Source organism: Hypanus sabinus, chromosome 24, assembly GCF_030144855.1.
Source record: "Hypanus sabinus isolate sHypSab1 chromosome 24, sHypSab1.hap1, whole genome shotgun sequence".
Lineage (NCBI taxonomy): Eukaryota > Metazoa > Chordata > Chondrichthyes > Myliobatiformes > Dasyatidae > Hypanus > Hypanus sabinus.
The window spans coordinates 276,987-290,805 of NC_082729.1; the positions used below are offsets into that span (position 1 = coordinate 276,987).

Genomic DNA, 13,819 nt, shown 5'->3' on the forward strand with positions numbered 1-13,819 from the left:
AAAGGGGCAACAACATAGAAGGAGAGAATATTACCATGTAGGCAGATCACATAAAGCATTAAATAACCTACAAAATCATGCCAAATAACACATAAAACCTAAAATAACAGTAACATGTAGTAAAAGCAGGAATGATATAAATACACAGCCTATATAAAGTAGGAATACTTTTCTGCAATCATTGCAACACTGTATCGTAGCAAAAATCTCACTATGTTGCGGAAGCAGTCTCTCCAGTAACCTTTAAACTATGAAGCTACCAAATAACACATAAAAATACACAGCCTATATAAAGTAGAAATAATGTATGTACAGTATAGTTTCACTTACTGGAATCGGGAAGGCAGCGAGCACACTGATGGTGTGTTAGGCTGAGTCATCAGAGGTTAGGGTGCTTGGCAATTTTTTCCCAATTGCAGTTTTGTCACAGTTAAACACTTGCTTTTATGAATAATCACCTTCTGTATTTATTTTCTTCAGTTCTGCCGGGAACTTTTCATCATCTTCGGTATTAGCCGAAGCACTCTCTCCAGTAAACTTTAAGCTATGAAGCTGCCCTCACCACAGAAACTGATCAAACCACCCATGACTAACTTTAAATTCCACTTTCGCAACACTTTCATCATCATTGTCCAGTGCTCTCTGTTTCAGCTTATTAAAAAGACTGACTGATTTCTCCTTAAGTATAAAATAACTTAAATGGAACACCACGCTTTGTACACCCATCAATCCACTCAAGCAATAAACTTTCCATCTTTCCATTTTATCTATTATTGGATGCCAACTAAGAGAGACTACTATGAACAGAATCAACAGTAACATTGGCAGCTTTCAAGATTCTTTCTCTTTGCGTATAAACACTGTAGTGCGAATGGCGGACGCAGGCAAGTTCAACGCATGGACAATGTCCTTACTTCGTTCACCACGATGGAAATGCTTAATTATGTCTAGTTTTCTGCTAAGTGTAACACCCTTTTGAGCTCTTTTAGGCTTTCCCGATACCTTAGAACTTATCTTCCTAATGGATGCACAAAATAAATCAACATAAAGCACAGATGCTCACAGGCACATGTTTAAGCAATGGTGGCTAGAATGCAGTTCTGGGGGAGGAGCTTGGCTGCTCGGGGTGTGCAGTGCCTTTTTTCATAACAGTGTAAACACCTGTTAGTGAAAACAGGTAACTAATGAAGGTCTTTCATAACAACGAGGTGTCGTAAAGCAAACGTTCAGAAAACAGGGGCCACCTGTATTAATTAGGATTAGTCAAGAATGAAAGCTTTAAATAGGGTGGAATTTTTTAAGTGTTTGTGAGAGTGTGTTATGCCAATACATAGATAGTCCTACTATGCTGGACCTATTCAGAAATGAAGCCCGGAAGATGGATGAAGTGTTAGAGAGTGAAATTTTGAGAATGGTGACCATAACTCCGTAAGTTTCAAAGTAGTTGTCAAAATTTATAGTTGTCCAGAAATTAAGTGTTTGAAATGTGTAAAAGCCAACTTTTACCAAAAGTCTGCATTTGAAAAAGAAGAGAAAGTATGAAGAGTTGCTGAAATGAATTAAGATGTCACAAAAAGAGGCAATGAAATATGACTGTTAGAATCAGAATTAATATCACTTGCATACTATATGTCATGAAATATTTTGTTTTTCACCAATAGTATGGAGCAATACATAAAAAACTATAAATTACAGTAAAATAGATGTGAATATTAAATAAGTAGCGCAAAAACAGAGCAAAGAAAGAAAAATATAATGAAGTAGTGTGTATGGGTTCAACGTCTATTCAGTAATCTGATGGCAGAGGGGAAGAAACTGTTCCTAAAATGTTGAGAGTGCCTCTTCAGGATCTTGAACCACCACCTCAATGGTAACAATGAAAAGGGTGTATGTCCTGGGTGAATGGGGTCCTAATGACAAATGCTACCTTTTTGAGGCATCGCCTTTTGAAGATGTCCTCAATGGTGGGGGGGCTGATGCCCATAGTGGAACTGGCTGAGCTTGCAACTTTCTGCAGCTTTTTCCAATCCTGTGCAGTGGCCCCTACATACCAGATGGTGATGCAACCAGTTGGAATGCTCGCCATGGTATATCTGTAGAAATTGGTGAGAGGTTTTGGTGATGTACCAAGTCTCCTTGAACCCCTAATGAAATATAGCTGTTAAACCTTCTTTGTAATTGCATCAGGAACTTGAAACTGCTCACCCTTTCCACTGTTGATGCCTCGATAAGGACTGGAATATGTTTCCTCGACTTCCCCTTCCTAAAGTCCACAGTCAGTTCCTTGCTCTTAGTGATGTTGAATGCAAGGTTGTTATTTTGATACCACTCAACCAGCTGATCTATCTCACTCCTTTAAGCCTCCTCGTCACCATCTGAAATTCTGCCGGCAATAGTTATATCATTGGCAAGTATGTAAGTGAAGTTTGAGCTGTGCTTAGCCACACAGTTGTGGGTGTAGAGAGAGTAGAACAGTGGGCTAAGCATATATCATTGAGGTACACCAGTGTTGATTGTCAGCGAGATGTTATTTCTGATCTGCACTGACTGTGGCATCCCACAATCAAGGATCCATTTGCAGAGGGAGGAACAGAGGCCCAGGTTTTGAAGCTTGTTGATTAGTAGTGAGGGTATGATCATGTTGAATGCTGAATTATGATCAATAAACAGCAGCGTGATGTAAGTATTGTTATTGTCCAGGTGATCCAAGGCCAAGTGAAGAACCAGGGAGATTGCATCACTGGTAGACCTATTGTGGCAAATAGGCAAATTGAGGTGGGACCAGATCCTTGCTTAGTAAGCAGATGATTCTGACCAACCTCTCAAATCACTTCATCACAGTGGATGTGCATGCATCTGGGTGATTATCTTTTAGACAGCTCACCCTGCTCTTCTTCGGCACTAGTATGATTGTTGGCCTTTTGAAGCAGATGGGAACTTCTTACTGCAGTAGTGAAGATAGTAGTGAACACTCCTGCCTATTGGTTGACACAGCTTTTCAGGGCCTGACGTTTTGGGAAGGTTCACCCTCCAGAAAAATGTTTTGACATCAGCTCCAAGACAGAGATCACAGGGTCACCAGATGCTGCAGGGATTCATACAGCTGTTACTTTTTCTCCCTTTTGAAGTGAGCATAAAAGGCCTTGAGCTAATCTGGGAGTGAAGCATCACTGCCATTCATGATGTTAAGTTTTGCTTTGTAGAAAGTAATGGCCTACAAACCTTGCCAGAGCTGACATGCACCCATTTCTGTCTCTTCAATCAGAATAGTTTTATTTGCTTTTAAAATAACCTCTGTAGGTCATACCTGGACTTCTTGTGAAGTTCTGGATCCCTCGTCTTGAATGCACAGAGCTAGCCCTCAGCAGACTACAAATCTTCTGGTTCATCCATGGATTTTGGTTTGGGTGTGACTAGTATGTTTTCAAAGGCATGCACTCATTCACTCGCGTCTTGATAAAGTCAGTGACAACTGGCATATTCATTCAGATCTGAAAATGATTCCCTGAATATTGTGACTTAGATGAAGATCAGACCACATTTTATGAGTAATTAATGCAGAAAGCTAGGTAATTGCAGAGTTCACAAACTTTTCTTTTCTTGCAATTGTCTGTTTAAAGGTAGGTTGATACAACTGTGAAATTGTCCATTTCCGTAGATTGAATTTTAGGGAAGATGTGAAGAACTTGGAGAAGGTTCAGAAGAGATTTTCTAGAAGGAATGAACATGAGATTTTTGTTGCATGGGTGTCGCACACAGCAATTCTGCAGTTCTACCAGCAAGATGTTTTATAAATTATCAAGTAAACTTTATACTGCAAAATACACAACTTTTTAAAATATGATCAACAGGACAGACGAAGGATCATGTTGTTCCTGGATTAAATAAAATTTTAAGTGGGATTGATAGAAAGATCTAAAATAATTTTAAAAACTACACAGAGTTGAAAGAAAGAAACTCTGACTGAAAGAAGGGTAGAATGAATGAAAAGTGGCTTGAAAATTTTGTACAATGATTGATCTCTACATTGTATTTCAGGAGTAGTGGTGGAGACAAATACAAATGTAGCATTTAAAAGGGAGCAGAATAAGCTCATGACAGTTTATCTGCTTCCTTTTAAATACCATGTTTGAATCTGTCTCCGTGCCACATTTGAAGTTGCAAGGCTGTGGAAAATGGCAAGCGAACTAGCTCTCTGGCTCTTGCATGAAGTATGGACTTTACTTTGGCCCATCTTTGATACCTTAGCTGTTCTGAGTCACCATCATCATGGTTCAATAGGTAAAATTTAAAAGAAATTCTTTCAGGTCCATATAATGAATGGGGCTTGTTTCCATAATGCCCAGTAATTACCTAGAACTACAGTATGCATTTGGAACTGTCTGCTCTAAGATGGAATCTTCATTTGTCTATGAGGATGTAAAATGTAGATATTCTGAAAATAGATTAAGTTAAGATTGGTAGCATTTTAACAATGAGGAAGAATAATGTGTTTGTTTTATATTGGACTAGCTTTCAATGTGTTACTTTCCTGTTAAGTATTGGTTGCAACATCTTATTTCGTTTTGTTATTTTTCAGGCCTCTTACGGAGGTAAAATCTCAGTACCTCAGTCAGTCATTTTTGTGACCACTCGATTCGCAGTCTTGACTGGAACAGGATGGAGTCTGTGCCGATCACTCATTTACCTCTTTCGAACATATTCTTTTTTGAATTTATTGTTCTTATGTTATCCGTAAGTTCCTGACTTCCAAAGACTTGCTATTATTTCTGAAAAGTGACTTTATTTGGTGTAATTTGAATTCTCGTTGAATTTCTTGTGTTTGAAGATGTTATTGTATAAAACCAATTAGAAAGACGAGGACAGCAAGATAATAGTGTAGAATCAAGAGCAGACACTGAAGTTGCATCAAACTGAAATGGGGTGGAGAAGACTAGTTGGTCCCAAGATTTCTTTTGATTGATGGCTACTGGATAGAAATGAACAAAAGACAAATAGAATGCAATCCTTTGACACAAGAACTAAAGTGTAAGGATATAAGGATTATGTTACAGCTGTACAATGCAATAGTTAGCCAGTAGTTCTCAGCTGCTGTGTCAAACCTTTGAGTTAAGGCTGCATTTATCCAAGAAAATGGCAAACACTCCCTTGCATTCTTGAGTTGCTTCTTGAAGATGCTGCAAAGAGTTTGAGGAATTAGGAGGAAAATGTTTGATAGCAGAATACCAGATTTCAACTTGTTTTTGCAGCCATAGTTGTGTGTAACTGATCCAATCAAATTAAGAGCTGTTGGTGCCTCCAAAATGAGGATTGTTGGAATTCTGTGGGAGAAGTTGCATAACAGTAACCACATTAAAAATTATTTATAAATGTATCAAAATCCTGTCACTGTTCAATTCTGTTCTGGAATTTTATTCCTCTGTTTCAAAAGTCAGGTTTAAATACTATGAAGATAATCTACCCTTCAGTCCTTGGGTACCTTACCCTTGATTAAATCTGATGTAATTGTTTTCATTACTAAAGATAGAATTATCAAGTCAAGTCAAGTCACTTTTATTGTCTTGACTTGATAATTCTATCTTTAGTAATGAAAAAAATTAGATCAGATTTAATCAAGGGTAAGGTACCCAAGGACTGAAGGGTAGATAGTGTAATACTTTTATCTAAGAGGGGCTGCAAGAACAAGCTATAAGTTGTTGATTAGCCTTGACAAAGGCATGCTGCATTTCTCAGATCAGCCCCTGCATTTAAAAGTGATCAATATTCCCGTCCTTGTCATGGTCATGTGGTACCTTAGTTGTGGCCCCAAAAATTTAAAGATCTCAGCCAAAACCTATGATCTCCAGTTCTAGTCTCACTAAACCTGAGGGGAAAATAGCCTGCATGTATTTACCCTATCTATATCCTGTATAATTTGTATACTTCCTCAGTATAAGAAATCTCCTTATTGTCTGGGGTTAAAGTCCTAACCTATTCAACCTTTCCCTAAAACTCAGTTCCCCAAGTCCTGGTGACATCATTATAAATGTTCCCTGTACTCTCTCAAGCTTATTGATTGTTTTAGGTTGGTGACCAGGTTTGCAGACAATAATCCAAATTAGGCCTCACCTGTGTTCTATACAACTTCAACATACCATCTCAACTCCTGTACTCAGTACTTTGATCTACAAAGGCCAATATGCTTAAAGCTCCCTTTACAACCCTAACTACTTCTGATAAAACTCTCAAGTAATTATGGATCTGCATTGCCAGATCTTTTTGTTCTACAGCACATCTCAATGCCCTACCATTCACTCTTTAAGACCTACCCTGGTTTGACCTACCAAAGTGCAATACCTCACATTTGTCTGCATTTAGAAACAAGATGAGGATTTCTTTAGCCAGAGGCTGGTGAATCTGTGGAATTCATTGCCACTGACGTCTGTGGAGGCCAAGTCATTTGGTATATTTAAAGTGGAGATTGATAGGTTCTTGATTACTAAGGGCTTCAAAGGTTATGGAGAGAAGATAAGAGAATGGAGTTGAGAGGGATAATAAATCAGCCATGATTGAATGGAGAAGTAGACTCTTTGGGCTGAATGGCCTAATTCTGCACTTATGTCTTGGGGTCAAAGCCAAAGTAATCTCTTCCCTTGCATTTCATAACAGTTGAGGATAGATCTCATCAAGATCCTGGGGTTTTATTCACCTTTAAAGCTTGCTAGATCATCCAGTATGTCCTTTTTAATTATGGAGATTTGCAGTGGAATTTCCTTTCCTTTCACAGAGTTCCCCAACTACATATGCTCTGTAGTTTCCTAGCAGACTCTTGTTTTCCTTGCCTGTTTTCTTACCCCGTGTACGTATTGAGTGATCTACTGACTTGTAAAACTTAGTGAATATTTGCCAGTAAGAATGCAGCAAGGAATTATGATATTTGTTTTTTGTTTTTTTATTGGTTTTACAGGTTTGGAATGTACATCCCTTTTTTTCGGTTAAAATATGATACAAAGAAGTCCCATCTCTCATCTGTGGCCAACATAGGCCCCAATGAAACAATAACAGCAGTTGAAAGAAGTAAAGACTATTTAACAGTTTTAAAGGAGACCTTGAAAAATCATACAAACCAGATGCAGAGTTTAAACTCTATGCCAACGCATGCATGCTGCTTGTCTCCAGACTTGATAAGAAATGAAGTGGAACATCTCAAAATGGACTTCAACTGGCGTATGAAGGAAGTTCTGGTTAATGCAATGTTGAGTGCCTATTACATAGCCTTTGTGCCTGTTTGGTTTATAAAAGTGAGTAATGCAATGTCAAATGCATTGTCTAAAATGTTTGCTAAGCTAACCAATACACCTCTGCTCACAGCAGATGTGAGTAATGGTATTCAAGTCGTCCTAAAAACAAAACAAATCTTGATGAATACCAAATTTACGGATCAAATTACACATGGCTTAGATTTTTGTTAACAAGTTAAACTGCATTGTGATGCACAAGTCCAAATAGCTTGGCAGTAATGCGGTGAAACTAGGCAACTTAAAGTGATTTTTCTTGCTATAAGCATAGACAATGAATATTGGCAGTCAGCTGGGGGTGGTGATATCCCCTAGTCTTCCTGAACTTCCTTAATATATCACCGCCTACTTTTCTGCATTAAAATTCCATTTTCCATTGCTGAGATATTGAGTTATAAGAAGAGATTAGACGGGCCAGGATTTTGTTCCTTAGAGAGTTGTAGGAGTGAGTTCAACAGCTTGGAGAAGTAAAAGGGAAGGAGAGTGTAGAAGAAGTTGTGGAAGTCTCCAGAATAGAGACTCCATCAAAAAGTTTGGAAAGGGATCAGAATTTTAACTTATGATAACCTGAAGACAAAACCAAAAAGGGTGGTGAATACAGGACTTAAGGTGTTATATTTGAATGCACTGAATACGTAATCGATAGATGATCTTGTAGCAAATTACAAATTGGCTTGTGTGACGTTGCAGGCATCACTGAATGGCGGCTAAAAGATAATCACAGCTAGGAGCTTAACATTCTAGGGTACATTGTATTGAAAGGACAGACAGTTGGGCTGGCTTAGTTGTTTTTTTTTAAAAAATGAAACCAAATCCTTAAGAAGAGGTGGTATAGAATCAGTAAATGTTGAATCCTTGTGGGTAGAGTTAAGAAAATGCTAGGGTAAAAAGACTAATGGGAAGTATACTGGCCACCGAACAGTAGCCAACATGTGGGATATAAGTTTCAACTGGAGATAGACATGTAATAAGGTCAATGTTACAATGAACATAGGGGGTTTCAATATGCAGGTTGATTGGGAAAATTAGGCCGATGCTCGATCCCAAGAGAGAGAATTTGTAGAATGCCTATAAGATGGCTTTTTAGAACAGTTTGTGGTTGATTCCACCCAGGGAAAGGCATTTCTGGACTGGATTTGTAATGAACCAGATTTGATTAGCGATTTCAAGGTAAAGGAACTCTTAAGAGGCAATATGATAGAAATCGCCCTGGATTTTAAAAGGGAGAAGCTAAAATTGGATGTATTGGTAACACTATGCAGTAAAGGGAACTATGGAGTCACGAGAGATGAGCTCGTCAAAGATGATTGGAAGTGGACACTAGTATGGATGGACACTAGGGCAGCAGTGGCTGGAGTTTCTGGGGATAATTTGTAAGACACAGAAATGATACATCCCAAAGAAATACGAATTCTAAAGAGAGGATGAGGCAACTGTAGTTGACAAGGTATGTCAAAGACAGCATAAAAGCAAAAGAGGACATACAATATAGCAAAAATTAGTGGGAAATAAGAGGACTGGGAAGTTTAAAAACTTACAGAAGGCAACTAAAATAGCAATATGGATAGGAAAGATGAAATGTGAAGGTAAGCTAACCAATAACTCAAGAGGATACCAAAAACTTTTTCAGTTATATAAAGAGTAAAGGCAAGGGTGGCCATCAGACAGCTGGAAAATTATACTGGAGAGATAGCAATGAACTGGATAAGTATCTAACTTCATTGTGGAAAAAGCGAGAAATTGAGATTGTCAGGGGCAGGAGTGAGTGTAGTCACTTCTACTAAGGGGAAAGTGCTTGGGAAGCTAGAAGTTCTGAAGGTAGATAAGTCATCTGGACCAGATGGTTTACACCCTAGGGTTCTGAAAGAGGTAGTTGAAGCAATTTTGGAGGGTTAGTAGTGATCTTTCAAGAATTACTAGATCCTGTTATCATTCCAGAAGACTGAAAAATTGCAAATATCATACCACTGTTTAAGAAGGGAGGGGTGTAAAAGAGGGGCTATTATAGGCCTGACTTCATTGGTTAGCAATGTTAGAATCAATTATTAAGGATGATGTTTTGGAGTACTTGAGGGCATACAATAAAACAGGTTGTAGTCAGCATGGTTTCCTTAAAGTGGATGGACAAAGGAGAATCAGTGTATGTTGATTACTTGGATTTTCAGAAAGCTTTAAACATGGTGCTGCACATGAGGCTGCTAAATAACCATGCTCTCCTCTTGCTGTTGCCATCAGGAAGAACAGGAGTCATAGGTCACACATCACTGGGTTCCGGAAAAATTATTACCCCTCAACCATCAGGTTCCTGAACTTCACTCACCTCAGTACTGAACTGATTCCACAACTTATGGATTCATTTTCAAGGACTCTGCTGCTCACGTTCTCAGTATCTATTACTTATTTATTATTATTATTTTCATTCTTGTATTTGCAATTTTTGCCCTTTGATTGTCTGCCCGTCTTTATTCGTGTGCATTTTTCCCCCATTAATTTTTATTGTTTCTTTGTATTTACTGTGAATGACTGCATGAAAATGAATCTCAGGGTAGAAAATGGTGACCTTTGTGTACTTCGATATTAGATTTACTTTGAACTTTGAAACAAAATAAGAACTATGGTATAACAGGAAAGAGTAGTGTGGACAGAAGATTGGCTGTCTGGTAGAAGACGAGTGGAAATAAAGGAGGCCTTTTTTGGTTGGCTGTCGGTGACTAGTGGTGTGTCACAGGGGACTGTGTTCAGGCTTCTGTTTTTTCACGTTACACCTCAATGACACAATTGGTAACTTTGTGCCGAAATTTGTGGATGAGACAAATTAAAAAGTGGAAGGGGAGGCTGTATTGTGGAAGCAGGGAATCTGCAGACGGACATGGACAATTTAGGAGAATGAGCAAAGAAGTGGCAAATGATACACAGTGTAGGGAAGTTTATGGTCATGCATATTGTTAGAAGGAAGAATGGTGTAGACTATTTTCTAAACAGGGAGCAAATTAAGAAATCACTTAGAGTACTGTGTTCATTTCTGGTCACCTCACTATAGGAAAGATGTGGAGATTTACAAGGATGTTGCCTGTATAGGAAAGCATGAGAATAGGTTGAGTGAGCTTGGCCTTTTCTCCTTGGAGCATCGGAGGATGAGAGGTGACCTGATAGAGGTGTATAAGATGATGAGAGGCATTGATTGTGTGGATAGCCAGAGGCTTGTTCCCAGAGCTGAAATGGCTAACACAAAGGGACATAGTTTTAAGGTTCTTGGTAGTAGCTACAAGGGGGAGGTCAGAGGTATGTTTTTTTACACAGAGTGCTGGGTGTGTGGAATGTGCTTCCATACACTGTGACTGTGGTAGAAGTGGATATAATGGAACTTTTTAAGAGGCTCTCAGATAGGTACATGGAGCTTAGAAAAATAGAGGACTATGTGGTAGGGAAAATCTAGGCAGTTTCTAGAGTAGGTTACGTGTTTGGCACTACTTTGTGGGCTGAAGGGCCTGTAATGTGCTGTAGGTTTCTATGTTCTATGTTCAATATAGGTTTGCGAGGAGCAGATCATGCTTCACAAGCCTGATTATATTCTATACAGAACATATTGATGAAGGCAGAGCAGTAGATGATGTAGGTTTGGATTTTAGTAAAGCATTTAGAACCATAGAACATTACAGCACAGAAACAGGCCCTTTGGCCCTTCTTGGCTGTGCCTAACCATTTTTCTGCCTAGTCCCACTGACCTGCACCTGGACCATATCCCTTCATACCCCTATCATCCATGTACCTGTCCAAGTTTTTCTTAAATGTTAAAAGTGAGCCGGCATTTACCACTTCATCTGGCAGCTCATTCCATACTCCCACCACTCTCTGTGATGAAGTCCCCACTGATGTTCCCTTTAAACTTTTCACCCTTCACCCTTAACCCATGTCCTCTGGCTTTATTCTCCCCTAGCCTCAGTGGAAAAAGCCTGCTTGCATTCACTCTATCTCTACCCATCATAATTTAAAATACCTCTATCAAATCTCCCCTCATTCTTCTACGCTCCAGGGAATGAAGTCCTAATCTATTCAACCTTTCTCTGTAACTCAGTTTCTCAAGTCCTGGCAACATCCTTGTAAACCTTTTCTGTGCACTCTTTCAACCTTAATAATATCCTTCCTGTAACTAGGTGACCAAAACTGCTCACAATACTCCAAATTCGGCCTCACCAATGTCTTATACAACCTCACTATAACATTCCAATTCTTATACTCAATACTTTGATTTATAAAGCCAATGTACCAAAAGCTCTCTTTATGACCCTATCTACCTGTGATGCCACATTTAGGGAATTATGTATCTGTATTCCCAGATCCTTCTGTTCTACTGCCCTCCTCAGTGTCCTACCATTTACCTTGTATGTTCTACCTTGGTTTGTCCTTCCAAAGTGCAATACCTCACACTTGTCTGCATTAAACTCCATCTGCCATTTGTCAGCCCATTTTTCCAGCTGGTCCAAATCCCTCTGCAAGCTTTGAAAACTTTCCTCACTGTCCACTACAGCTCCAGTCTTTGTATCCTCAGCAAATTTGCTGATCCAATTTACCACATTATCATCCAGATCATTGATATAGATGACAAATCACAATGCACCCAGCACTGATCCCTGTGGCACACCACTAGTCACAGATCTCCACTCAGAGAAGCAATCCTCCACTACCACTCTCTGGCTTCTCCCATTGAGCCAATGTCTAATCCAATTTACTACCTCGCCACGTATACCTAGCAACTGAATCTTCCTAACTAACCTCCCATGCAGGACCTTGTCAAAGGCCTTACTGAAGTCCATGTAGACAACATCCACTGCCTGCCCTTCATCCACTTTCCTGGTAACCTCCTCGAAAAAATAGATTTGTTAAATATGACCTACCACGCACAAAGCCATGTTGACTCTCCCTAATAAGTCCTTGTCTATCCAAATACTTGTAGATCCTATCTCTTAGTACTCCTTCCAAAAATTTCCCTACTACTGACGTCAAACTTACTGGCCTATAATTTCCTGGATTACTTTTAGAGCCTTTTTTAAACAACAGAACAGCATGAGCTATCCTCCAATCCTCCGGCACCTCACCTGTAGATACCGACATTTTAAATATATCTGCCAGGGTCCCTGCAATTTCAACACTAGTCTCCTTCAAGGTCTGAGGGAATACCCTGTCAGGTCCTGGGGATTTATCTACTCTGATTTACCTCAAGACAGCAAGCACCTCCTCTTCAATATGTATAGGTTCCATAACCTCACTACTTGTTTTCCTTATTTCCATAGCCTCCATGCCAGTTTCCTTAGTAAATACAGATGCAAAAAAAAACCCATTTAAGATCTCCCCCATTTCTTTTGGTTCCATACATAGCGGACCACTCTGATTTCACAAGGTTCCCCATACTATTCTGAAATTCAAGAAGCATGTGATCCAAAACACTTGCATTCAGAAATGGCATGTCCACAGAATCAGAGGGTAGTATTAGATTGAGTATTTTCTGCCTGGTGGTCGGTAACCAGTAATGTTCTTTCTGTACGGATTTGTTCTGGGACCCCTGCTCTTTGTAATTTTTATAAATGCCTTGGATGAGTAAGTGAAAGTTTAATAAGTATGCAGGTGGCACAAGGATTGATGGAGTCGTGAATAGTGTAGAAATTTGTTGTAGGTTACAACAGGACATTAATAGGATACAGAGCTGGGTTAAGAAGTGGCAAATGGAGTTTGACTCAGAAAAGTATGAAGTGATTGACTTCGGAAGGTCAAATTTGAAGACTGGATACAGGATTACTGGCAGGATTCTTAGTGTGGAGAAACAGAAGGATCTTGGTGCTCATGTCCATAGATCCCTTGTAGTTGTTCTGCAAGTTGATATGGTTAAAAAGTTGTATGGTACGTTGGCCTTCATTAGTTGGGGTATTGAATTCAGGGGCTGCGAGATAATGTTGCAGCTCCATGAAACTCTGGTTAGACCACACATGTTTATTTCTGGTCACCCCATTGTAGAAAGTTTGAATAAGCATTCACGAAGGTACAGAGGAGATTTACCGGGCTTCTTCCTGTATTAGAGAGAATGTCTTATGAGGATAAGTTGGGTAAGCTAGGGCTTTTCTAATTGGAGTGAAGGAGGATGAGAAGTGACTTGATAGAGATGTACGAGGTAATAAGGGGCAAAGATGGAGTGCACTATCAAGCTTTTTGCCAAGGTAGAAATGGCCAACATAAGGAGGCATAACTTTTAGGTGTTGGGATGAAAGAGGCAAGTCTTTTCCACAGAGGATGGTAGTTACATGGAGCACGCTGTCAGGGGTGCTGGTAGCAGCGATAAGTATATTAACAACATTTAGGAGACTTAAATAGACACATGGATAAAAGGAAAGAATAGATCTCCTCCATCTCACCAATTCATGTTCTAACATCAGTTGTATCGATTCCTTGAAAGTGAGTGTAGGCTGTAGAATCAGCACAGAGTAGTAGTGAATGAAGTTATCCACATCGGTTCAGGATCCTGATAGTTGCAGAATAATAACTGTTCCTGA

The 13,819-nt window shown here is 39.3% G+C and overlaps 1 protein-coding gene across 2 annotated transcripts in view; it reads left to right on the top strand.

The window, feature by feature from the left end:
• The window catches only part of tmem39b (transmembrane protein 39B), a 66,558-nt gene that overhangs the window by 38,749 nt on the left and 13,990 nt on the right, over positions 1-13,819 (top strand). The window contains exons 1-3 of one of the 2 annotated variants that reach the window (XM_059949106.1): positions 1,621-4,281; positions 4,580-4,734; positions 6,947-7,280. In XM_059949106.1, the coding sequence (XP_059805089.1) occupies positions 6,954-7,280 (327 nt within the window). In that variant the 5' untranslated portion in view covers positions 1,621-4,281; positions 4,580-4,734; positions 6,947-6,953. Of the gene's footprint in view, positions 1-1,620; positions 4,282-4,579; positions 4,735-6,946; positions 7,281-13,819 lie in introns of those variants that run through there. The other variant, XM_059949105.1, reaches the window with a different exon arrangement.